The sequence below is a fragment of the Otolemur garnettii genome, unplaced genomic scaffold, assembly GCF_000181295.1.
Source record: "Otolemur garnettii isolate 467f Iridium unplaced genomic scaffold, OtoGar3 scaffold00061, whole genome shotgun sequence".
In the NCBI taxonomy this organism is placed as follows: Eukaryota; Metazoa; Chordata; class Mammalia; order Primates; family Galagidae; genus Otolemur; species Otolemur garnettii.
In genome coordinates, this window is record NW_003852456.1 from 2,017,630 (window position 1) to 2,044,856 (window position 27,227).

The 27,227-nt window shown below is 43.1% G+C and overlaps 1 protein-coding gene across 10 annotated transcripts in view; it reads left to right on the top strand.

Moving 5' to 3' along the window:
- Positions 1-27,227, top strand: part of SORBS2 (sorbin and SH3 domain containing 2) — a 221,407-nt gene that overhangs the window by 133,606 nt on the left and 60,574 nt on the right. For 9 of the 10 annotated variants that reach the window (XM_023514886.1, XM_023514896.1, XM_023514890.1 and 6 more), the window contains 5 exons: positions 9,386-9,524; positions 17,600-17,763; positions 22,603-22,669; positions 24,444-24,488; positions 26,838-27,027. In XM_023514886.1, coding sequence (XP_023370654.1) covers positions 9,386-9,524; positions 17,600-17,763; positions 22,603-22,669; positions 24,444-24,488; positions 26,838-27,027 — 605 coding nt within the window. The other variant, XM_023514895.1, reaches the window with a different exon arrangement.

Genomic DNA, 27,227 nt, shown 5'->3' on the forward strand with positions numbered 1-27,227 from the left:
AACTCTCATTCTTTCAATGGGTAACAGGGGAGAAAAAAGGTTGGACACCCCTGGCTTAGGGGCTTATGACTGTGAATACGTTGTGGTACACTGAGTTCATTTAATTTTAATTTTATTTCATTTTAATTCATTTATAATCAAATGAATGATCATGTTGTCCCTGACGATGGTGATTTTAGAGAGAATATGCTTTAGGTTTGATATGTTTCTAGTCAAAGGATCTGGGCATACCCACCCTCTACCTGTCTCCCTGTGGCTGCAGTTCCCTGTGGTCTCGCCCAGGCTCCATCTGTACCTGCTGGACACACTCGAGGCAGGCGCTGGAGGCAGGAGGTACCAACCCAATGATGTACTCTTTCCACTGCTGAAGTGTATGCTCCCTGGACGCCCCTTGCTTTTCTCATTCCTCAGTGAGCTCCAGCCTTGATGGAGTGACATCCTTCATCCTCGGGTTCTCTTTAGAGGTTGAGTTGATGTCACTTGGACCAGAAGGCTCAGTGCTAGTTTGAATAGCCAGGTGTTCTCTCTTAGTGTATCGAGTTTGCAGGGTTTCAGCCTCATTTCTTCCTTTGTGGGGACCCAGGCAACAGCAAGCTGGTGTTTCTGGTCACCCCCAATCTTCGAGCCCAACAACTGAGGTTGCTGTGAGCTATGATGCCACAGCACTCTAGTTGGGACAAGGCAGTGAGACTCTGTCTTAAAAAATATATAAATAAAAATAAAGTTAGTTTCCCCTGCTTCAAGGTAGTCCAAAAGCAACATTTACCCACAAAAAGTTGGTGACACTTGATCTCTATTTAAACACCTTAGCTTGGACGGTGCCTGTGGCTCAAAGGAGTAGGGTGCAGGCCCCATATCCCAAGTGGCAGGTTCAAACCTGGCCCTGGCCAAAAACTACAACACCCCCCACACACACACACACACCCACCCTTTAACTTTACATGGTCTTGAAAAGGAGACACAGAATAATCAGGATGATTTTTCAGCCGTCATCTGTGACGCCGTGATGCATCTGTGATGCAGGGAGGGGCAGGGTTGGGGACTGTTCTTGTTTAAGGTTAGTTTTCCCAGCCATGCACGGTGTCTCATGCCTGTAATGCTGGCACTCTGGGAGGCCGAAGTGGCAGGATTGCTTGAGGTCAGCAGTTTGAGAATGGCTTGAGCAAGGACAACATCCCCTCTCCACTAAAAACAGAAAAACTAGCCAGGCATTGTGGCAGGTGCCTGTAGTCCCAGCTACTCAGGAGGCTGAGGCAGGAGGATTTGCTTGAGGAATCTGAGGTTGCTGTGAGCTATATCCATGGCAGTTTAGCCAGGACAGGGGAGTGGGACTCTATCCCAAAAAATAAATAAATAAAAATAAAGTTGATTTCCCCTGTAGTAGTCCAAATTGGGAAAATACTTGTTTATTCCCTTTTCACACTTTCCCGCTACTCTTCCCTCATTTTCCTCAGGGGAAACACGGATAATATAATTCTCTATCTTTCCAGATCCAGAGGGCATTTCATTAATGGGGAGATCAGGATCTTATAAAAGGAGTCCACGTACTCTAAGAAGTCATTTACATTATTATGGCAAGACATTTCAAAGCTTTTTCATGGGTGACTGAAATATCCCGTTGAATTTTGAGATTTTATCTATAAAAATGTAAAGTATGATATGACACATCAAGAGGCCACACACACAGAGACTCAAAATTGTGAACATGTCAGAGGTAGGGAGAGAAATTCACAAGGTGGAATAGTTCTGTTTTCTGTGGATGTTTTCTTTGGAAGAATGAATGAATGGATAAGCACCAGCCCCATTCACAATGATAGATGAGCAAACTAATAATCATGTTACCCACCATGATGGTAATTCGGAAAAGAATATTCTTTAGCTTTTGATGTGTTACAAGACCAAAGGATACAGACAAGTCAATGCCATGAGGGCTGAATTCATGAGGTTTTTCTTTTTGATCTTAAAGGAAAAAAATTCATTTCAACAGATAACTCAGATCCCTTTGTATGATTTACATTATTTAATGGAATTTTCATTTAGCAGCAGCAAAATTAAGAAGAGAGAATCTATCTTTTTGTCCAGGTTCCTCCACCTGTTAGATTAAGGATGTTCCTTGCAGTGGCCATGCAGCCCTAAAGTTTATACAGAAATGTATGTACGTATAAATTTATGCATTTTTCCCTAAGAGAAAGATTGATAGCTTTTTTACCAGATTTCTAAGGGATCTGTGACTTAGAGAGAACTCTTTATATGGTGGACTTTTTAAGTGTTCAATTAAAAGTCTGAGGGAAAAATATTAAATTATAACTTTTATGAGGCCAATAGCCTACATGACGTCAACTGTTATGAATATTACAGCTGGCCAAGAAAAATGGTGCCACTTAAATCTTTCTTTACAAGGCCACCTTTCTGAGTCCTTACAGTTCTCTTTAATTCATTTTCCAACCTTTTACTAATCTCCCATAATATTTCTAGCCATTGATCTTAAAATTGTCACCTTCCCCCAATAGGTCTATTCTGAAAGATGAAAGGAATAAGGGAGAAAAATTGCTTCGGAGTTTTATTCCTTTCTGTTGATTTTGATCCTTGTCCCCTTATTTGGCATGGAGGTTACGACAGATGGCTATAAAAATGCTGACTGCACCATCTTCTCTCCTCCCCGGCAGGCACCCCCACCATGGTTAGCCTCCTGGGTTACGCAGAGCCTGGGGGTTATCACACCTTCTATTTCTCCTTTAGTTTCTTTCTCCTTGACCTACGACTTAATGCCAACCGTCATTCTAATCGACTGGGGTGCCGTCTAACCATGGTCAGTGACTGGTTTTTATCCTCACCTTATTTTCACACGTTTGTCTCTGTTTGCACGGCTGGCCTATTTCGAAGTCAGTTTTTTTAGTATTTTGTAGTTCAACCTAAGAGCAGATTTCATGAATGGAAAGGAAACGAAATACCCTTCCCACTGTGTTGTTCTTAGTTTGATTAAGATTTAGAGGCTCGGCGCCTGTGGCTCAAGCGGCTAAGGCGCCAGCCACATACACCTAAGGTGGCGGGTTCGAATCCCCAGCCTGGGCCCGCCAAACAACAATGATGGCTGCAACCAAAAAAATGGCCAGGCGTTGTGGCGGGCGCCTGTAGTCCCAGCTACTTGGGAGGCTGAGGCAGGAGACTCGCTTGAGCCCAGGAGTTGGAGGTTGCTGTGAGCTGCAATGCCATGGCACTCTACCCAGGGGGACAGCTTGAGGCTCTGTCTCAAAAAAAAAAAAAAAAAAAAAAAAGATTTAGATCCATCAAGTCAGGGGAAAAAATGAAGCAAACTGCTTTATATTCTGGGGAGCTTTTGGAGGGGAGGCAGCAGGGAGAAGTGGCTACCGGATTTTCTAGTGAAGGCCACGCTAATTCTGCTGTCCAGCAGACAATCTGATACCATTTCACTGTCTCAAGTACACAAAAACTAATACTGAGGGGGAAGGGATTTTATGATGCCAACACCCTCAAGACCCTACCTGGATTCTGTTGCAGTGCTGTGTGAAAACTGATCTTGTTTCCAAAGTGCACTGACTGGATTCATCTTCTTCACGTTTTCGTGGCTTCTCTGTACCGTGTTTTTGATGCCTAATCCATCCAAATGTGTGTCCTTAAAGCGCTTGCAAATAAAACCAATGCCTTGCCTTCTCTGGCACACTGCCAAAAAAAAAAGTTTTTAATTAATTGGATAATATCTCTTCTTGTTATTTTTCTCTCTCAAACTCAGCTTGGAAATCAGAACTTACCTGCCGTTATGTTGGAGGTAAATGCTTCACAGACACATAGACAAACCACTGCAGAAGTCCCTCCTTCCTGCCCTTCTCCTGTGGTACCTTTGAACAGAACCACTTGTCCACCAGGCAGTGGCTCCAGCCCAGCATCTCTTAGCCTTCCACCCTCTGAGGGTTTGGGAGCTTCACAGGTGCATAAGCCCCAGAGCTGGTCACACTGTTTATACAAAGACCCCCTCCTAGCTCCTGAAAGCGTCCCCCGCAGTCCCGACCCAGGCCCTATCACGGCAGACTCCTCCCCCGGAGAGCACTTGTGCTACTCTGAGAGTGGGTCCTCCACAACCCTGATGACTGAGCTGCAGATTGGTGACTGTGACACCACTGACCGTTCTGAGACACCCTCCCCTCCCTGGGGTCAGAGGTCTGCTGTGACAGAGGGCGCCACCTTCACCACTCCTGCGGCCACTCATGTAATTATTCTGCCTTCCTTTATCTCCACCTTTTCCTTAAAAGGCCCGTCCCTCGCGTGCCATCCCATTTGGCAGCTGAATATTCTCCTCTGCATGGGTGTAAACCAATTCTGTGCCATCTGTTAGGAAAATCCGCCAGTCATCACCATAATCCTACTTACTTAGGGCTGGAAAGGTCACTCATGGTCTCTGCATTCATTTTAGAATTACTTATGGTTAATCTAAAATGGTTTACTTGGCCGAGCATGGTGGCTCTCGCCTATAATCCCAGCACTCTGGGAGGCTGGGGTGGGAGGATCACTTGAGGTCAGGAGTTCAAAACCAACCTGAGCAAGACTGAGACCCCATCTCTTTACTGAAAGTAGAAAAACTAGCCATGTATGGTAGCAGGTGCATGTAGTCCCAGCTACTTGGGAGGCTGAGGCAGGAGGTTCACTTGAGCCCAAGAGTTTGAGGTTTCTGTGAGCTATTATATAATAGCACTCTACCCAGGGAGACAGAGTGAGACTCCATCTCAAAATAAATAAATAAAATGGTTTACTTTTGGTTTATTGTATTACTGTAGCTAAGGAGTTGTATAGTGATTTTCCTTGATAAAAACTTGTTTCCACAATTTAGATAAGTATACAACATCATATTGTTGTGATTAGACTAGAAAAAAAGGAATTTTTCAAAAATTTTAACCCAGTATTAATAATAGTGTCAATGACAGTTTTCCTTGCAGACTCTTAACAAAGTGTCCTGTGTAAATAGTTCATATTCCTTGTTTCTCACGTAAGTTATTACTGACTGCATGATCCTAATTCTCCTCACTCTTCTCTCTCTAAAAGCTATAAATTTTGAACTCATCTGTTGTATAGGAGTGAATGATGTAAACATTCTTAATTTGCATTACAAAGATGTAGTCCTCTGATTTTGGGGGGGGAATTATTTTTCCTGAGCTGTTCTAGTATAGAAATTTGCCACACATTTTTTATTTTATATATAAATAATCTGTTTTCTGGCGGTTCCCATAGCTCAGTGGGGTAGGGTGCCGGCCACATACACCCAGGCTGGTCAGTTAGAACCCAGCCTGGGCCAGCTAAACAACAATGACAGCAACAACAACAAAAATAGCTGAGCATTGTGTGCCTGTAGTCCCAACTACTTGGGAGGCTGAGGCAAGAGAATCACTTAAGCCTTAGAGTTTGAGGCTGCTGTGAGCTGTTACGCCACTGCACTCTACTGAGGGCAACATGATGAGACTGTCTCAAGCAAACATATAACAATTATAATAATAATTTGTCTTCCATTTATAGCAACATATATTTTCATACATATTATATGATTTAAATACATCTATATGGTAAACAGTCCCTAATAAGTGGTTTGCGGATGGCAAAGATGCTTCAAAATTCTATGGCATAGATCCTCAATTGACATAATGTATATAGATAATGTTTTTTATTTGAAAAGTTCTTAGCTTCTGACAAAACATAGGATTCTTTTTTCCTAAAATCGATTTTATAATGAAGTTCCAAATAAGCATTATCATAGATGAAATTTTATTTGTGCTACATAAAAACCCTATGCTATCAAGCTCATAAATCTGCAAATTTCATGCAAAGAGAAATGTTATAATGAGCTCTCTCTATATATATATATTTTTTTTGTTTGTTTGTTTGTTTGTTTGTTTGTTTTCTTTTGCAATTTATGGCTGGGGCTGGGTTTGAACCCGCCACCTCCAGCATATGGGGCTGGCACTCTACTCCTTTGAACCACAGGCACCGCCCCAATGAGCCATATATTTTATTAGGACACTGCAATTATAGAAAACAAAAGATATGTTTGGGGGGATGGGATTTAGTATTCCTCCTGTGGCTGGGTATTACACTTTGCATTGAAATGTTCTGATCAGGGGCAGCGCCTGTGGCTAAGTGAGTAGGGCGCCAGCCCCATATGCTGAGGGTGGCAGGTTAAAGCCTGGCCCCAGCCAAGCTGAAACAAAAAATAGCTGGACATTGTAGCAGGCACCTGTAGTCCCAGCTACTTGGGAGGCTGAGGCAAGAGAATTGCCTAAGCCCAAGAGCTGGAGGTTGCTATGAGCTGTGACACCACAGCACTCTACCGAGAATGACAAAATGAGACTCTGTCTCTAAAAAAAAAAAAGAAAGAAAGAAATGTTCTGTTCAGGCTGGATGTAGTGACTCAAGCTTATAATCCTAGCACTCTGGGAGGCTGAAGCAGGAGAATCCCTTGAGCTCAGGAGTTCAAGAAATGCTCTATTCAGTGTCCGGTAGGGAAGGAGCTGCATTTCCCAGGACTCACCACCAAGGGTCCCTCCCTGGCCACAAGTGACCAACCGAGGGGCCAGAGCTCAGCAGGAGTGGGGCTCTCCCAGGCACTACTGTGTTTTAACTGGTTCTTAACTTTAAAAAATTTTAAGAGCTGTTATCAGAACCTTTAGCCAAAAGTGCAATGCAGTGAGAGTACCTCAGTTTATGTACTAACCTGTCCAATTTTCCCTTTTTAAGACTCTTCAGGGGGCCAAGAGTTATGCATATAGTCTCGTGGGCACAATTTGAGCTAGCTGTACTCAGAATAATTTAATTATCAATTTAAAATTGTACATAGGTTCTCCATGAGATGTTCTCGCCAATAATTAATTCACTATAACAATAAAGTGTCTTTTCAAACTCTAATAGTATTATTAGTAAAACCCTGATTGGTTTAACATAATAAAAGAGTAAATCTACTTTCACTGGGTTTTTTTGGTTCTTGTTGCTGTTGTTGTTGTTTTAGAGACAGAATCTCACTTTGTCACCCTTGGTAGAGTGCTGTGGCATCACAGCTCATAGCAACCTCCAGCTCTTGGGCTTAGGTGATTCTCTTGCCTCAGCCTCCCAGGTTTTTTTAACCCCTAGTCAATATATTGAAACCATCAAAATAGGAATCAGAGAAAATTTCCTAAATTTAGTAACATAATTATCTGATGGCTTTTAATAAGAAGGATTCTCTTGCTTTTAACTTAAATTATAATAGTATAATGCATTATAATAGTATTAAGATGATATTTACAAAGAGCCACCAAACTTGATTTGGGCAAGGTGGCAAAAATATTCTCAAATAATTCACCAGAGGTACATAAAGACTCTGAAGATCTGTGCAGGTCTGTGTCACATAGTTTCTTTACAGAGTCTCACTAGATCACCCTCAATAGAGTACTGTGGCCTCATAGCTCACAGCAACTGCAGACTCTTGGGCTTAAGTGATTCCCTTGCCTCAACCTCCCAAGTAGCTGGGACTACAGACGTTTACCACAATGCCCAACTATTTTTTTGTTGTAGTCGTCATTGTTGTTTAGCTGGCCCAGACTGGGTTCAAACCCACCTGCCTTGGTGTATGTGACTGGCACCCTAACCACTGAGCATGGGCACCAAGCCATAGTTTCTTTTTTTCTTTTTTTTGCAGTTTTTTGCTGGGGCTGGGTTTGAACCTGCCACCTCCGGCATATGGGGCCGGTGCCTTACTCCTTTGAGCCACAGGCGCCACCCTTGAGCCATAGTTTCTTGAATGTCTGTTTCTCTTCAGCTGGAAGATCTTCAAGATGATCGGTATTGGCCAGGCACGGTGGCTCACACCTGTAATCCCAGCACTCTGTGAGGCTGAGGTGGGTGGATTACTTGAGCTCAGGAGTTTGAGACTAGTCTGAGCAAGAGCCAGACCCCCATCTCTACTAAAAAGGAAAAACTAGCTGGGAGTGGTGGTAGGCATCTATAGTTCCAGCTACCCGGGAGGCTGATGCACAAGGATCACTTTGCTGATGAGTTTGAGGTTTCTGTGAGCTATGATGCCTCAGTACTCCACCCAGGGTGACAGAGTGAGACTGGCTCAGAAAAAAAAAAAGAAAAGATATGGTTGGTTTCAGTACAACAGCAATTTTCCATCAGCTTAGAGGAGTACTTCAGTAAGAACAATCCTTGTAATGAAATGTTTATTGATTTTAGGACATACGTGGTATGGCTTATAAAGTAATGAAATTAGGTTTATTCTAGGTCAGTAGAAAACATATCTGCTTTAAAGTGAAATTGTGAATAAACAATTATTTGTTTGTCTATGTTTCAAGCTAGTGTAAAAGGAGTTTGTTTTAAAATAAGCAGAAAAGGTTCACAAATTAATGTTTCCATATATATGTGCATATGTGTGGTTGTGTGTAATTAGCTAGGTAGTATAATGTAATCTTAACGATGTGATTAGACTAATGTTTTTCTTCATTTGCATGAATTATATACACTTTATAATGCTCAGTCCTGTGCTGCAAATGGATAGTCTTGAGCACAACCTCTGAACTAAGCTAATTCCTTTCGATCAGAATACTTGTCTCTTGGACATCTGCTAGGCCATTAGGTTGCAGGTTATAAAAAGTATAAGAGAAACATGCATGTGACCATCTCCAACAAGAAGTCTGAGATACGGCTAGGACCATAAAATACTCAAATATGAAACAATCAAAGCAATCAATTATTAAGAAACCAAACAAGGCCCATACGTGCTAAATGAGGGTGACATAGAGCACAGCCAGTGGCTTCCACGTAACAGTCCTTTCAGATGCTTTGCCAGATGTTTGATCCCTTTAAAATAGGCTGCTTCATGGTATGTATCTCCAAACCGCCGTGCTGCTTGGGTAGTCACCTTGCTCTAGAAAGCCCCATTCACGAGAAGAGACCTCTGACTAAGTCTGGGAACTAAGCCCCCCCCTCATGTCCACGATCACTCATTTCAAATCCTGCGTGCCCAGCAGTGTGACAGTGTTCTGACGACTTGAGCTGTGGCTGTAACAGGAAAGCTGTACTCCGTGCTTACTCAGCACTGACACATGCTGATGCCATGTGGCACCTCGAATGGCAACGTGGCATGCCCACAGGTCAGCCGCTTCCCATCCTCCTAACGTCCCCTGCCCCAGGCCCTTGAGTATATATAAGAGAGTGATTTTTCAGAAATAAAGGAAGAGAGACAAGGCTGAAAGAATGTACCCTGCCTTCGGACCTGTTTTCAAAATAAATTTTAAAACTTTGGCAGCTGATTATTGTCATGTGATTGGAAATCTTTTATTATCACCTAAAAGGATGATGTTGACAGGGGACTATGTGTTTTAACCGGATGCCTGTGCGCTTTCCTCAGAGCCAGATAACAGTGAATGGAAACTCTGGAGGTGCTGTGAGTCCCATGAGTTACTATCAAAGGCCATTTTCCCCCTCGGCGTACTCCCTCCCGGCCTCACTCAACTCCAGCCTTATCATGCAGCATGGCAGATCCCTCGGTAAGTAACTGACCCTGGTGATTTTCATGTCAATTTCCACAAGGCAGGTGCAGACCACAGGGGAAGACCATAAGGCATCCAAGTGAGACAGGTGCGTTGGGCACCCCGTGGTGTGATGGGAGGGATTGGGCCAGAGGATTCCACCTTGGGGAAAATAGTCTCTGAGCAAAACTAGCTGAGTGTGGTGGTGGCGCCTGTAGTCCCAGTTTCCCAGAAGGCTGAAGCAGGAGGATCACTTGAGCCCAGGAGTCTGAGGTTGCTGTGAGCTATGATGATGCCATGGCACTCTACCCAGTGTAACAGACTCTGTCTCAAAAAGAAAAGAAAAGAAAATAGTCTTTGAGCTATCCCAAGACCATGACTATACTTACAGCAAAGCCTGGGAAAGGTTATTGGATGTTTGAGGTGGGGGTAGAAATTAAAAGGAGGTGGCCAGTTAGCTGACTCAATAAATGAACAAATGAACAGAATGCTTCTCCATTGAGGCAGCTCGTTCCTCTGGGGAAAGAGCTTTCACCATGGAATAGTCTTTTGGTGTCTATATAAGGAAGAATTGCTTACCAGTTAGAACAGTGTAACAGAGACAGTATTAAAGCAGTAATCCACCTGCTCACAAAGTAGGAAACTACCGTTCAGACTCAGTCTAGAAGGCCTTCGGTCATGGACGTGGTAATGGAAGCCACACAAGAGAAACTTAAGTGTTACCTTAAATGACAACTCCATAATTTTACAGAACGATCATTCTTAGTCTTAAGAATTTGGTGGAAGGCAGAGTTACCCTCCAGAAAACAAATGAGCACATGCGTGAACATTCATAATGAAATGTAAGCATGTAATTTCACGGGGCTTGCGAATTCTTTGGAGCCTCGTGGAAGGGAAGTTCTGCCATACGATGCTACGAATCTTCTTACCTGGTAAAATAGACCATAGCTTAGAAAACAATGTAATAAATTGTTATACTCACATTACATTTGACTTCTGTAATTGGAAGAGATACAATATACAGGATAACAAATGTTATCAGCATATATTGAGTATTTCAATTTTAATACAGTTTTTTTTTTTGGCTTTCTTAAAGTGCATATACATTGTTCTGACACTCTTGGTTTATCTGTGTATTCTCTAATGCTACTCCTGGGGATCGTCTGGGAATCTTATAATGATGTCCCATTAGACTGCAAGAAAGTAGGACTCCTTGTGCCAAAATTTTTCCTTTAACAATCAGTCCATGCTGTATAATGGGAGTCCACTATATATTTTTTAAAAATCAGACTACACATTATTGCACATAAAAGGAAAACTCTACACATTATTCAAGTGACAGCATTTCCCTGAATAGTTGTAATCAAAGTCTGACTCTTTATCTCACTGTCTTAGTGAACACTTTTTTCCCCACCCTACCAAACTAAAAGGTAAACACTCAAATAGAGATAGCCTTTGATTTTAGAACACTGAGTAGATTTTATATATAAACTATACATGGAAAGAAATTGCCTATATAAACAGTTAACAGATTCGAATTGGCCAAAGCTGTGACACGTCCTCAGGAGAATATACGAATCTGCCATGCCATTGATGAACTTTTATTTGGGTGAAAATAAGAACAGTAGAACTCTGTCAGTTGACCACCAAAGGGACTGTAACAAGCTGGCCGACAAACAGCTGGTCACCGTAAGGAACTAGGCCTGCCGTCCCGTACTGACATGTGGTCTATGAAACTCAGGTCAACTTGAGAAGGTGGTCGGTGTAGGGAGGTGGTCACCTATGGAGGTTCTACTATATTGCAAAGATAAGAATTATGTAACAGAATGATAAAATCAAGGGCTACCTTCTACTGATAAGCTATAGGCACGTAGAATCTTATGAGCCAGATACGATGACACCGTCTGCTTAGCCTGGATCTTTGCACACACTAGGTGTTCACAAAATATTTGTTCCTGATAAAAATCGTAGCATCATGGTTGCCTGCTCAAATCCTTTTGGGAATTAAACAGAACATCAGTAAGAGTCAAATATCCCATTGCATCTGAATTTAGAATAACTGAAAAAGATGTTACTTTTACATTTAATAGCACATAAAGCAGTTTTAGTTGTAGCTTTATTGATTCATCATTAAAAATGTATTGAAAGGAGCACGGCCATGTCGGATTCTTCTATGCTATTCGCTCTGCAAGCTGAAATAAAACTCTTGCTCTAATAAAAATACATAATAATATGCTCTAATATCACTACATAATAATAGTAATAGCAGTTATCAGTGTTACGATAGATTTTTTCTTAGAGAAATCTTAACTCTATCTTTTTAATAATGAGTTGAATTTCTTAGAAAGCTTATTTACAATGTTTTATACAGATGTGTCATGAAAACCATATTTACATAGGATTTCTCAGACACACAAACAAATGATGTCAGTGAATCCCACTCTGAAACATATGGACTTCTTTCCAGCTGCCACATAAAAGAGTGGCAGTCCTGGTAGACCCTGACATAAAGAGTACTATGTCTACAAAGTGTCATTTTGGTCACCAAATTTTCAAAGTAATTGCAGAAAAACAAGAAGTCATATTATTAATCCTAACAGATGAATAGTAATAATGTTGATTTTCAAAAATAACTGTGAACTAAGAGTGAACGGGATAGAAGAGTGCATTTATGCAGCCTGTTGCTTCTGAAAGTATCCTAGAAGTTAGTAAAAATAACGTGGGCCAGACATGGTGGCTCACATGTGTAATACCAGCACTTTGGGAGGCTGAGGCAGGAGGATCTTGAGCCCAGGAGTTGGAGGCTGCAGTGAGCTGTGATCCTCCACTGCATTCCAGCGTGGGTGACAGAGTAAGACCCTATCTCTAAAAATAAATAAATAAAAGTGACATGAAGTTAGAAACTTGATAAGTATCATCTAAATTATATTCTTAGGGCAGTAAAAATCATGAGTTTTGGTATTATAAAGTAAAACCAAAGATATAATGATTATCATGGCCATTTAAATAAAAATTAATTAATGCTAATAACTTTCAAGGATTTGTTTATTCATAAGCTTTCACATTCAAATACAGTATATGTTTGGATGTGAAGATTTTTTTTTTAATTTTTAATTATATGGTTTCATAATAGCTATTTATCTTTGTAGAGCACATGTGATGTTTTGGTACAGGCACACAATGTGAATTAATCAAATCAGGGTAACTGGGGCAGCCATCATCCCAGGCATTTAGCATTTCTTTGTGTTATGGATGTGAACATTTCTTTAAAGTGACTTTTGCCTTCCTTTCGTTTTAATGAAATCACTGCCACTGACTCCACAGTCCTGTCTTTTGTCTAAAAATACATTGCAGAACTTACAAATATTAGTTAGCAATATCACAAGAATACAATTCATAGAAATCATAACCTGAGGGAAAAGCACTGAACTTGTCTCAGCTCCTGACCCCTCCTCTATAAAGCCGATTCTCGCCCCCTGACCCTCCCGCCCACCACCAGCCGCCTAAGATTTCTGGAAGGGTAAGCTGACATAAGGCTTGTGTAGCCTGACTTGGCACAGCGGCTGCTACACAGGCTTTTAACACACATTATCCTCCCTCCTCTCAGTTAAGGACCAAAACTGAGAGGTTATTCCAAGACATGAACAAAAGGAAGCAGAGTCCAGGTTCTGTTGGGAAACGTGACCTTTATGCATTGGGGTATGAGCGGGCTGAGTTCAAAAAAGAAGTCAGCAGGTGGGTTAAGGCGGGTGGGAAGGTGGGAACATTAGAGTTAGCGGGTAGGGACTGGTGCACTCATTTCTTCCTGGGCAGGACGTACTTTCCGGGGCAGAGTGCTTCTATTTGGGCCGGTCCCTACATTCAGCCCTATCATCCCGGGCTTTTTAGTCTGTTATAAGGAGACAGAGTAATGGGAGTGGTGTCTCTTTGACTGATTCCTGTGGGTTGAGGATAAGCATGGGCTGCCAATAAGGAAAAAAGGGAGGGGGTGGTGTTTACAGAAACACTCTCGGGTCTTCAGTCTGAAGTGGTTGATACCCACGTAGGGCGAGGATATGAGCCGGGGTTTTTTGGATGACTTCCTAGTCAATAATCGGGAGATGAGGCAGAGGATTATTGGTCCGAAACTGAGAATGAGAAAGATCATAATTAGTGGCCCTAAAATAGGAAACAACCCAAAGAGGCCAGGAATTGAATAAGGACCAGGGACCAGAGGATTCAAGATCTGTTTGTCTCTGTTTGATTTGTTCTCGGAGTTCTTTTATTTTGCCTGTAATTGTTCCTGACTGGTTTACAAAGAAACAACATTCTTCTCCCCCAAAATGCATGTGCTTCCTTTTTCTGCTGCTGTTAAATCTGAGGCTCAGAGATTTTGGAGGACTACTGCAGCGAGAGAATTAATCTGGGATCGTAGGGTGACTAGAGAGCCTGCTACTCTTTCCATGCCTCCATTAAGTTCTAGGGAGAGTTGGTGGTAAAAGTGGGTTGATGTACTAATGCCTGCAGTGCCTGTGCCAAGTCCAGCCGCTATGCCTGTTCCGAGGAGTACAGGGAGGAAGACGCCTTCTTTTTGTCTGGAAGTTGGGGGATGCGTCAGGGCCTGAGTCAGGGAGGAGTTGATTCACAAGAGACTTGGCAGGGTGAGGAAAACTCGGGTGCAAAGACCGGAGTGGTTAGCATTCAGGCACAGATATATGGAGCAGCTGCAAGCAAACATATTCCTGGAGGGGCACAGGAGGAGTCAGCTACTGGAAAAGTTGAGTTGAGGGAACAGAGGTCAGGCTTTATAAAGAGTCTTGTACGGGTGAGATTGAAGTAGGTTAAACTGGGGGAGGCTAGGGGTAGGAGCTGGTCTATTGTTTTCCTAAGTTCATTCCTGGTTTCCTGGAGGATGGGAAAATAGTTTCGTATGGTAGAGTCTGGAGGGGGTCCAGGGCCCAGAATAATAGTTCTGCTATACATTGTTTCAAAAGGGCTATAAAAGAGGGGTTTGCAAGGGAGAGAGCGAATGTGGAGTAAAGCAGTGGGGAGAGTTTAATCCAATCTCGTTTGTGTTGGAGGACTGATTTGGTGAGATGTTGTTTAAGGATGTTCATTACTTTCCCCAATGATTGGGGCCTGCAAGACACATACATGTAAGCGCCACTGGACTCCTGGGGCTTGTGAGGTTTGGGAGGTGATCTGGCTAATCAAAGCTGGGCTGCTGTCACTCGGAATGGAATTGGGGAGGCTCAATCTAGAAATAAAGTGGTGGAGGAGAGTGGCGACAACTTCATGGGTTTTCTCACGTGTTGTGGGGAAGGCTTCGATCCACCCTGAGAAGATATTGAGGCAAACTAGAAGTTTATATTTTTGTACAGGAGGCGTGTGGTGAATTCGATCTGCCAGTCTCGTCCTGGGGTTTGGCCCTGGGCCTGATGTGTAGGAAAGGGGGGGTGTTTTTATGGTTCCCTGGGGTGAGATCTGGGTGCAGACTGTGCAAGACTGGGTTATCTGTTTTAAAAGGGAAGATAGTCGTGTGTGAGAAAGGAATGAGAAAGAAGGGTGTAAAGAGAAGGCGATTGTGAAGGCGATTGTGGAGGGAAGAGAGATGCTTTGTGCTTGGGGGGAAGGAAGGATGAACTTTCCCTGTTGAAGGAACCCTCCTCCCTGTGTGGGAAGATGTCAGCAATTGCCCTGTCCTTCAGATGTATATACTGGAGAGAATTTACTGAAGGACAAGTACAGGCCTTCTGGAGGTGGGGGTGTAAGGGCGCTGAGCTGCCCGCTTTGGTTGCCTTTAGTAATTGGATCTGTTCTATTTTGGTGGCCTTTACAGTGGATGCTGGCTACTTCCTTGGGGAGTGTGGCTGCATTTGGGAGGTTTTTAATGAGCGTGGCATTGATAATGAAGGAGCCTTGGGTGGTAACGAATCCTCTTTCTTGCCATCTGGCTGGTAATGGATCATGTGGAAAGTGTACTTGGAATCTGTGTATATGTCAATGGAGCGGCCTCGTGCGAGTTGTAAGGCTTTAGTGAGGGTGAGGAGTTCGGCCTGTTGTGAGGAGCTGCCCGGGCAGGCAGAGTAATGGGAGTGATAACGTGGGAGGAAGACACTATGGCAAAGCCTGCCTGGGCACTGCAGTGAGCAGCGGGCTTAGAAGAACTGCCGTCGATAAGCCAGAGGTCTTCAGAAGTTAGGGAAGGGAAAGAGGGGGATGCTGGGGAAAGAGTGTCGTGTTACGATCATTACAGGCCAGCAACCATGGAAGGAGCTCTGGGAAGGGTGAGGGTCATGTGAGTGGCGGGCACCTAATGGACCTCCACAGGCTGGACATGGCTTGTGGGGGAGTTGGATTTGGGCATTCCTTGGCCCAGTGGCCAGTTATACTGCACTTGAAGCATGGTCCCAGGGGAGGTTTTCTTTTCTTGGACTGTCCAAAGGACTTTCGAGAAGTAGCCAGGGTTTATCTAATGGTGGAAGCAATAACTGGAGCTCTGTGAGGCCCTGATGCTTGGAGGTCTCTTCTTGGTTATTGAAGACCTCGAAGGCCAGGTCAATGGGATCTCTCGGGGGCCAGTCTGAGGGCCGTGGGGAGATTTTTGGAGTTTTATCCAGATATCGAGTGCAGACTAGAAGATAAAATGCATGTTGATAAGGAGCCTGCTCTTGTTGCTGTTCAGCGATAGGGTGGTATAGCAATGGAGGTCTTCATTACGGTGGGCTACACCAGGGCAAGATCTTCATCCCATCTCTGGGTTCTTTCTTTGCGTTTGTCATAATTCACAGCCGTATGGGCTGTGTTTTATAGTCCTTCTAAGAGACACTGGACCATGTGCTTATGGAGACGGACTCTAAGAACATCAGTTTGGTGGTTCCAATTGGGGTCTTCCCGGGGATGGCCCTAGCACCCTCCAGCAGGGTTTGGTGTGTACTCCATAGACCTTTGGTGTGAACCTGAGCCTGGGTCCAGACCTGCTCCTTCTCCTCCGAAGTTGGTGGAGGTGAGGATGACATACAAATCATACCAGGTCTGATCCTATGATTGGGTTAGATATCTAAATTCTTGAGAGTATTTTGTGGAAAATGAACCTAGTTCCTGACTTCCATAGGACAGATCTGAGAGAGAAAAGGGGACCTGAACCTTCCATTTAGGTGACTTCTCGGAGGGGGCGTAGCGGTTGTGGTGGTCTGGAAGTGTACGAACCAAAGGTCTGGCCGGATCTAGGATGAAGTTGGGTCTGACATCTTTTTCGTCCATGTGTGGCAAGTGGCGGGCAGTGGGAAAGGGGAGGATGGGGTGGGACTGCAGGTAGGGAGGAGGTTGAGGGGGCACAAAGACAGAAGGGAAGCGCCAGTGCTGAGGGCCCGTGGGTAGTGAATTTGAGGAGGGGGAAGCTAATTGTGGATGAACTCATAAAGTGTTGTGACTGTGAATGCTGTTTGGTTTTTTGTTGTTGTTGTTTTTGCAGTTTTTGGCCGGGGCTGGGTTTGAACCCGCCACCTCCAGCATATGGGGCCGGTGCTCTATTCCTTCGACCCACAGGCACCACCCTTGTTTGGGTTTTTTTTCTTTTTTTGCTTTGTTTTGTTTTGTTTTTTTAAAGTAAGATTATAGACAGATACTCTTTCTGGTGTTTCCAATCCTGAGGCCTGATCGTCCATCTATCAGGCACACTCAGGGATCACTTGAGGTTTAAAGAACGAATTGTAAAAGGCAAAGGAGCTGGGAACGATAAGGAGAATTTACATTTCCTTTCCGTCTGTGGGCTCCTCAATGGACAGAGATCCACGAGGGTGGGGGGCCGGGGGTAGCAAGAGAAAGAAAGCGGGCAGAGAGATTTTATGCCTTGTTGAAAAACGATGAGTTAATGATTTTCTATTATTTCACTATAAAGACCCACCATCCTTACAGCGAGGTCCTTGTGGCCAGAGACCTGGGCCCTACGCACCCATACAACACCCACTACACATGGAAGGGTAAAGAGTGAACAGCATAGTGACAGAAAGGTGGCATCTGAGCAGCAGTCGCTTAAACAGATAAGGAGAGACACTACTGGTCTGAGATTCCCTGTGCATCAAATTTACTATTTTGCCACATTTCCTGCACAGATTCCGCAGAGACATATCCCCAGCATGCGCAGTCTCTGGACGGCACCACAGGCCCCCTGTACAGGTCCTCGGAGGAGGAGAAGAGAGTGACAGTCATCAAAGCCCCGCACTACCCGGGCATCGGGCCGGTGGATGAATCCGGAATCCCCACGGCCATCAGAACGGTAGGGGACGGCAGCCGGGCGTCTCTCTGGGGCTGTGCTCCAGTCCACAAAGGGCGGATTGTCCCTGGCTTTGTGCATTCCTGGGGTCTTACGTAATGGGGACTGCCCCTGTGCCATCTGAGTTCTCTGAGTGTTGTGAGAAAGAAAACTGTCATCGAAGAGAATTGCACAATCTCTTTTTCCATTTGAATTTTAAAAAATCACCAACACTGATTTTGCTAAACGATAAAACTATGTTTTGCTTTTTACCTTTTACCAAAGAGGGCTAGAGCAATAAAAAAGAGAAGGAGCAGAAAAATGGGAATTCCTGAGCTGCACTGAAGTCCGTGCATTGCAAATAAACCAGTGATGTATTCGCTTCCTGAAATGGATGTATGTTAACACCAGGAGATTGGGAGCTGCGAAGTGGGAGTTGGGAGGTGACATGATCGCAGTGAAGGGAGTTAGTGTCATGGAAAGGAACAAGTGTCTAAAGAAAAATATACACTTTCAAGTCCCTCCTTAGCTGCGCCTGCTGAGAAAGCTCTCTTGGGATAAGTGAAAGTGTTCGGATTTTTTCTTTCGTCTTCAAACTCTGCCAGAGCGTTGCTAAGTGCGTCAGGGCAGCCCCTTCTGGCAAAGCTCAGCAGTAGCAGAGCAGCTCCCGAGCGGCTGGGCAGGCGGCAGCTTGCTGCCCACGTCCACTTGAAGAGGTTTGCTCCAGCAGGGAGAAGGAAGCCTGGGCCAGCAGGATGAGAGCCACAACACCTGTGCAGGTGAAACTGGTGGGGAGGTGCAGGGATGAGCACCGGCTGTGTACACTTTGCCTGCAATTCCCGGAGAAAGGGTTGGGGTGTTGCCAAGAGCTGCTCCCCTGGAATGCAAACTTGGGGAGCTAGGGCCAATCATGGATAGAGGAAAAGAATGGGAAGAATATCAGGGCAAAAGCAGTGGTGGGATTGGAAATAGTCACAGAAATGAAGTGTGGGGCTTTCTGCTCTCCTTGAATTTGCATTTATTGAATGGGGATTATGTGTTTTATATACAGAGAGAAGAGGATTATTCTAACCGTCTGTGTTACAGACTGGAAACCTAAAGGCAAATCTGTGACCTCAGTTCTGCTGAGGTTTCAGACTTAGATTGTAGTGATATCGAATGTGACTAAATTATGAAGTCCCCACCTGTCCTGTAACAGATGGTTGTCATATTTAAGTGACCAGAACAGTTCAGAGACTATGACTGATATTTTTCATCTTATGATGATTGCATGTTGCCGGGGATGGTGTTTTGTTGATTGTTTCCCTTTTAAGATCTCTGACTCAAAATGGTTAAATTTGAGAATTTTTCCCAAATAATATAAGGATACAGTGTCCAGACAGTTCTGGTGTCATGGGTTTTGTCTAATTGACGCTTCAGGCATCGTGTATACACGATTGAAGAGAACCCTGGTTCCGAGTAGTTATAGATTCTATCTCAGTGGGTTTCAGCTGAGCTCTCTGGGCATATATTAAGGTCAGTAAGTGACCTATAAAAATGGTCATGCAAACCTGGTCCGTTTTTTTTTTTTAATCTATACGATGTAATTTTCTTCACTACGAAGGCTTTGCTTTGATAGTTTTTAAAAGGAAAAATAGAGATGGTGGAAATCATTAATTAAAAGTTTTATATTGTTTATCTCTTGCCAGATCAAAGGCATGCTCAGGTATGCATAAACAAACACATGCACCAAACATTTAATGCTACTTTTCCTTCTATAAAATAGGAAATAGAATAGAAGCGACTCCGAAGGTCCTTATAAGGAGCCAGATTTTTATGCATAAATGTACTCTTACTTAGGACCTTTAAAGCTTGACAGAAAAGGTCTGGGTCTGTGAAGTCTCCTCTCCTATTCTCAGTTACTCTTTACAGCCCTACAAAGGACATCCCAAGTATAGCTGTGTTTATAAATGTCAAGTCAGGCCCTCTCTGAGCCACGCTGGCCAAGAATCTCCAATGTTGTTTTTCTTCTCAGCCGTGTAGAAAATAAATGATCATCAGCATCCAATTGCTTCACCATGAACTTTTCTGCTCCGTGTATGTGCCAAAGGCAGTGCTGACACCGTGTGCCAGGCCATAGTATTATTTTAAACCACCAACATATACCAAGGAAATGGAGTTTTCACAAAGTAATCCAGAAACTCTGGAAAACCAAGAGCCAGCAACCGGTACTTTTGAGTTATGGTAATGAAGAGGAGCGGCTGCCTGGCTGCCCTCTGTGTAGCCTGGGATGTCTCTGTCAGCCTTTCTCCTCCATTTCTTAAAAACAACAACATCACTAGGGTTCAGAGCCCATAAGATCATGGAATTAAGGCTAGCTAGCTAAAGGAAATACAAGATTCTACTTCAAACAGAACAGTTGTTTGAGCATTTTCAAAGCTGAAAAGGAGAAAAATAGAACAGAATCACTGTATACTGGTATGTAAAAAATAACGTCTTTTTTCCCTCTTTTTGGAAATCTTGGCATGTTAAACAGTGTACAGCTCTGATGTTTGGTAAACTACAGGAATATGCAAATGCAGGTCTGTCAGACAGAGTTACAGAAAACAACTGCATAGTGAATTACCCGTAGTTATTTTCCACGCCAAATGATTTTGAAGAACGCATCCCTCAAATCTGAGTAGATTTCTATTTTCTTAATCTCAATATTAAGACGCAGTATCACGATTTGCAGGATGGTGTTTATAAAAGGGACTTTAAATGCTTAGAATACCTCTTTTAGAGATGCAGAATTTTAGCATGCCTGTCTTGGTAGTTTCATATTCTTGTGCCAACCGACTGGGCATTTCCCAGCACGTCTGTGCTCACCATATAAAGCTGGCAGACGGCGTAACTGTGAAACCCCACCTGATAGAGGCCCTCCAGCAAGTGCAGAAGAAAAGAGGCATTGCCATATACAGCGATGGAACTTACTTAGTAGGCTTCCTTGTTGCTATTGGTTACGTCCAGGTATGGTTAGAAAACATTTCTGCATACAGTTATATCTTCATTTCTGTGGCTTTACTACTGTCAAAGAAATGAAGCTTCATGACAAAAAAAAATGTCTTTTATAAAAAATAAACATTCCTTAAAGATACAAATTCAGCTACTTTGAACCAGCAATAATAGACTCCTACCTCACCCCTGCAGCCCCTCCTGGCAGCCTCCCACCACGTGATTATGTATTCAGTCAATAATCCCCTCAATTTTTCCACTGTAGAAAGAGCCTAGAATGAAGAAGTGACTTGCAACCAAGTAAAAATAGCCCTTAATGTTAATCTATATTTGAGGTGATTGCCAAAATTGTATCTTCTAGAGGGATTAAAATAAATTTAGACATAGTACAGAACCCTCCATGTCAAGATGGAAAACACAGTGACCACATTTTTCCAAAAAAAAAAAAAAAATCAGGAAATAAAATCTAAACCAAAGCTCAGTCTAACAAGTACAAGAATGTTTTTGGAACAGTCCTAATAGAATTTATACATTTTCTCATTCCGTACTAATTCCTCAGTTCCATAACAATCCTATGACTTAGATACAATTATGTTATTTTACAAAGGAGAAAACTGAGCCTCAAAACAGGAGATGACTTTCTCAAATTCATATTGCTAGGAAATATTAAACATTAACTAAAGAAACCAAGATTGGAGTCTTGGTTGAAGATTTAACATTAATCTCACCTTTCCAGTACAGCCTATTGTTTGTATCACATCAGTTTGACTCACAATTCAACAAGGCAAACGTGTGTACACTGTCACCACATTAAAAATGTCGTGAAACCACATTTTTAGATTTGCTATAGGACTCTGGATTGTCCACTACATTCAGTACTTTAGTAACTTAGACTAATAAGGATTCATTTAAATATTTATTAATATTCATTTAAGTAAATATTTAAATATTACTAATAGAAATTTATTTCTCTAGGCTGATGGGCATACACTTTGGGTCAAAAATAGTTTCTAGTTAATTCTAAAAAGAATTTACTGATAGCACATTCAATAAAAAGTGTTTAAGGATAATAATAATTGTCACCAAAAGGAGTCAAGAAAACAATAACAGGGCTGGGCACAGTGACTCAGGCCTGTAACTTGGCACTCTGGGAGGCCAAGGCAGGTAGATGGTTTGAGACCAGCCTGAGCAGGATCAAGACCCTATCTCTTCTAAAAATAAAAAAAACTAGCCAGACATGGTAGTGGGCACCTATAATCCCAGCTACTTGGGAGGCTGAGGCAGGAGGATTGCTTGAGCCCAAGAGTTTGAGGTTGCTTGAGCTATAATGCCACAGCACTCTACCCAGGGTGACAGAGTGAGACTCTTGTCTCAAAAAAGAAAGAAAGAAAAGAGAGAGGAAGGAAGGAAGGAAGGAAAACTATTACAACAATAACTTTTCTTCAGTGAATTTTATATAAATATGTTTGTCTAAGTATTAAGCATCGTGTGCTGGGCACAGTTATGATTTGAAAAAATAAAACCACAGCTTTGAATGTTCCAGTTCAGCTTAACTCTAACATGTGTACATAACTGAATAAATTGCTGAAATTGTCATCCAATAATAACAAAGAGTGAGAAAATTTTAACAGGGGACAGAAATCTGCTATTAAAAAGACAAAAAGTGGGAGGAGGTAGGGCCATCAGTGGGATCTCACCTAAGGTGCACAACGGGAGGGTGTTCAGCACGCCCCGGGGGTGAAGGGCTCAACTCCAACTTATACTTTACCTTGGAATTGAAGACAATATAACCTAAACATTTGTACCTTTACATTAATTTGAAATAACATGGAAACATCAAGGAGTTTTTGAAGCTAGTTTTGTAACTATTGGACTTTCTCTTTGTCACAGACAGTGGATCGGCCCAAGGACTGGTACAAGACGATGTTTAAGCAAATCCACATGGTGCACAAGCGGGGTACGTACACTCTGCTTTCTGATCCGCTCCTGGGGGTTGGACCCTACAGACGTAGTCCTCTTGAGTACGGGCATTGCTCATACAAAACGTGCAGACCCCAGCCAACTGTGTGCTTGTCAGCATTCCTCCTGGTCTCCTCTTTCCCCTCAAATCACAGATCCCTGCCTCGGTGCCTGTGGCTCAAGGGGCTAAGGCTCCAGCCACATAAGGTGGCAGGTTCGAATCCAGCCGGGGCCCGCCAAACAACAATGATGGCTGCAACCAAAAAAAATAGCCAGGTGTTGTGGCGGGTGCCTGTGGTCCCAGCTACTTGAGAGGCAGAGGCAGGAGACTTGCTTGAACCTAGGAGTTGGAGGTTGCTGTGAGCTGTGATGCCACAGCACTCTACCCAGGGGGACAGCTTGAGGCCCTGTCTCAAAAAAAAATCACAGATCCCTCTTCTCGCCTCCACCCCACCCTGGCACTCAAGCCTCTTCTGAGGGCTCCTGGGATGGCCAATGCTCCAATCTCCTCCTCCCATCCCTCCCTATCCACAGTCTAAACCAGGGTGTTGTCTGTGTAAACAAATAGACGCTTTGTTCCTGCGTCCACCCCTGTCTGCTGCTCATCAAGAGTGTGAGTCCAGGCAGGTCCCACTGAGCCTATGGTCGGGGCCGAGGGAAAACTTCCCTTGCCCTCTGACGGGTTCACTGAAAGTCCCCGACAGGAGAAAAGCCATACACAATGTATCTGATCATGGCTTTATGTGACATGGAGGCTTCAGAAGGAAGAGCCAAAGACACAGGGTGAACTGTCCATTTTTAGGATGAAGTCCAACAGTATGGAGGCAGCCGATACTTATGATTAGACAGAAAGGGCCTGCCCTGGTGCTGACGGACAGAGTGGGCAGTGCAGCAAGGCCCGTGTGTCCGGATTCTTCTTGGCTGCTGGGAGCGTGCATCCCTTCCCTCTGGGTGTGGGGCAGGACCCTGCCTGGAATGGGGTTCTTACGGCCTATAGTCAAACAGGGGAGGTCAGAGAATTTCTTTCTGGCCAGTTTTTACACAGAAAGGTGGGGGAAGGTTAGAGTATTATTTTTAGGTTTTATGGCTGGCTTTGGAGAAAAGGGGTTGTGGTTTCTACTCCCCACCTCGGGTAGCAGGGATTTTATTTTCCACGGCTGGCCTTGGGGAAGAATGGCCCTGAGAGAAGGGAGGACGGAAGGTCAGAGAAAACCTTCTGTTTCTGAGACCTTCATTTGGGGGATTGTTTTCTGAGCCCCGACATTGTTCAATGCAGCTGACAAGTGATCTCTGAAGCACTTAGCAAAGGAAATCTGTGACCCAGAGGAAGCAGTGACCTTGGGAAGTGAGACAAGGGACTGACTTTGTATGCTATGAAGAGGGCAGTGATACCATTGTGTTACAGATGAGAAAGGGTGGCCTGTGGGGGCCCCCCAAAAAGAAATACAGTAGAACCTCCCCAGCTGACCACCTCCCTACACTGACCACCTCAAGTTAGCCTAATTTTCATAGACTGGACTTGTGCCATGTGTACATATCGGTACAACAGGCCTAGTTCCTTATGTTGACCATCTCCATGTTTTGACTAGTTTGCTACAGTCCCTCGGGTTGTCAACTTACAGAGGTTCTACTGTATTTGAAACTAAAAAGTGAACCAGGAAAAAGAAGTTGCTTTTGTAAGAAATTTCTGCTATTTCCCTGAAGTTCTGTTGTTTTGTTATGCCGTGGTGACCAAATCTGTATTACCATTGTATTTATGTTTCATTTTCTAGATGATGACACTGACATGTATAATACTCCTTATACATATAATGCAGGTAGGATGGGTTTCCTTGTTTGCAATGAATATTTTACACTCTGTGATATTTGCAAGAACCACACAGCCCTTTTTTAATCCTTCTGTTTGAGCACATGTTTGCAGTTCATATATTTGCATAGCAATATTTGCATGGCATACAAATAATACAAACACTATAATCAGGAGCATGCTTTCTTTTCTCATCTCAGAGCATGTATAACGAAAGGATTGATCTTTTCTAATGGAAATGAGAACTAATGCTGTTTTATTTCATTCATTCCCCCTCTATTATATAGTTTATTCTTCAGCTTCAGGAATGTTTAACCAAAGTGTGCAGGACAGGCTGAAAGAACACACTGTAACCCAGGGCACAAAATAAGATAAAGATCTTTTATCAGCAGAGTTGAGCAAGATTGTTCAGATACACGTCACAAAAAAACAAGTCAAGCAAAGTATTTTGTGACCTTGTCCCTGCTTTTTGCTCCAAAATGCAACCCATTCATTGAAAGATTTTAAAAATCCCACTTGGCTGGGTTACTTTTGTGACTCAGAGTTGCCAGTGGTCATAATAAGATGACTTCAGTTCTGGGCATTTCCAGTTGGAGTCCAGGGCATTGGTACCTCGTGAAATGGTCTGCAGGCCGGAGGGAAGGACCCCTTAAAAATATTTCCCTTTCTTGCTTTCTCCTGAATGTTGCATCGGGAATTCTTTCTGAGCCTCTTCAGCAGTGGGATCTCCTGGCCAGCCTGGCCCGGGACCCCCATGAGGCTGTCCTCTCCCACACATCTGGAGACCAGCGCTAGGCCCTTTAATGTTAGGGATGTCACGACTAGTCTCTAGCAACCAACAGGGGGAAGGGAAGCAAGCCCAGCAAGACCTCTGGGTTTAAGGCCTGGCTTAAACTCTAGGTGCTTGGCTTCTATGATACCTTCTCTGACACTCGCCTTCGACACCCTATAATTCACAATCTATATTTTCCTCACTTGATCTTTATTATACATATGATACTTATATCATTTGATTCTGAGAACAACCCAATGAGATGGATTCTATTTTAAAGAGAAAGCAAAGTTCAGCTTATAAAATTAAAGTCACTTGCTCAGTATGCTAGTATGTCCAAGCCAGGATCCAAATTTAGCTCTTATTAAATCCAAACTTTATGCCCTTCTGGTAACTAACAAATAAGAATATGACAATTATTCTTTACCAATACCAGATACTGAGCATCATCTGCCATACCCTAACCACAGCAAGCGTCCTACAAAGATGTCTCCCTCCAACTTTCATTCTGGGTCCCAGGTCCACCAATCTCACTACCTTTATTTAACTCAAAAATTGAAATCTGACCGTGGAATCAAGGCAAGACCATTACCTCTTCATTTGCCCAGGAAATTGGCAGAGACTTTCAGGAGAGGAAGATGAGTGCATTTAGACTTAGCCCAAAAAAAACTGAGATTGTGAAAAATTCAGAATGTTTATAATTATTTTCATATCCAAGTTTGTGTCCCATTAGTAATTAGTAAGGGGAACAGCAGTTACATGTGAGCCCTATAGGTTTCATCATTTAATCAGTAGACAGAACCACTGCAACTCATCTCTCCCGGTTCTACTAACCCTCCATCCCATGGCTGCATGCCTGGCACTTCTCTGCTTTTATTTTTCTGTCCCATCCATCCCTAACTAATCCTTCAGGGCTAACTCTAGGGGCATGGGTTCTATAATATGTTCTCTGACAATCGCCTTTGACACCCTATAATTCACAATATATATTTTCCTCATTGATCTTTATTATACATTACCAATTAATTTTAATCATAATTCTGTTTGCATCTCATTTCCCTACATGGGCTGTGAGCTTATGGAGCCTTTGTGCGTCCTTGTGCCTGGCACAGCCCTTGTGCAATATTTTGTTGGGCTGCAATTAACATGTCAGTTGTCATGTAAATCAGAGAGGTTTTATTAAGTGTTAAAAGATATTGTAAGCAGTTGTAAGTATTTTTAATCTTCCTCGGAAACCTTCACTCTATTATTCGTTATATGTGATTCAAAGAGAAAATTTGCTGAGTGACTGTAAGTTGACTCCTAGCGCTAGTCTGAATTACTACTAATTCTAAAATAATTGACAAGGATTTCTTGTGATCGGGACGTGTGTATAAGATAAATTAATAATTAACTAATTAAGATTGGTAAGTTGATTTCATTAGTGCATTAATAAAGAGCAACCATCTGATGCACGCACTCTGGATATGCTTATCGATAAGAAGTTTTTACATAGTCATTGGATATGTAGAAGACAATGAATGATTTAGTCTTCTAAAATGCTATTTGCCCCTTTTTTGTGTTTGTCTGGGGGTGTTTTCCTGATAGGTCTGTACAACCCACCCTACGGGGCACAGTCACACCCTGCCGCAAAGACCCAGACCTACAGACCTCTTTCCAAAAGCCACTCTGACAATGGCACCAACGCCTTTAAGGACGCGTCCTCGCCAGTGCCTCCCCCACACGTGCCACCTCCTGTCCCACCGCTTCGACCAAGAGATCGGTCTTCAACAGAAAAGTAAGACATTTTCCCCCAAAGTGGCCAATATTTAGCTTAGGATAAACATAAGGCCACACGACATCCAGTGGACGAATCTCCCCTACAGAGAGAATAAATGCATGACCCCGTTAGTCCCCAGGTTAGATTTCTAATTAGTCCCCTAAATTAGATTGAATTAATGTAGGCATAGTCTCTACTTTTTGATCAATAAATGCATA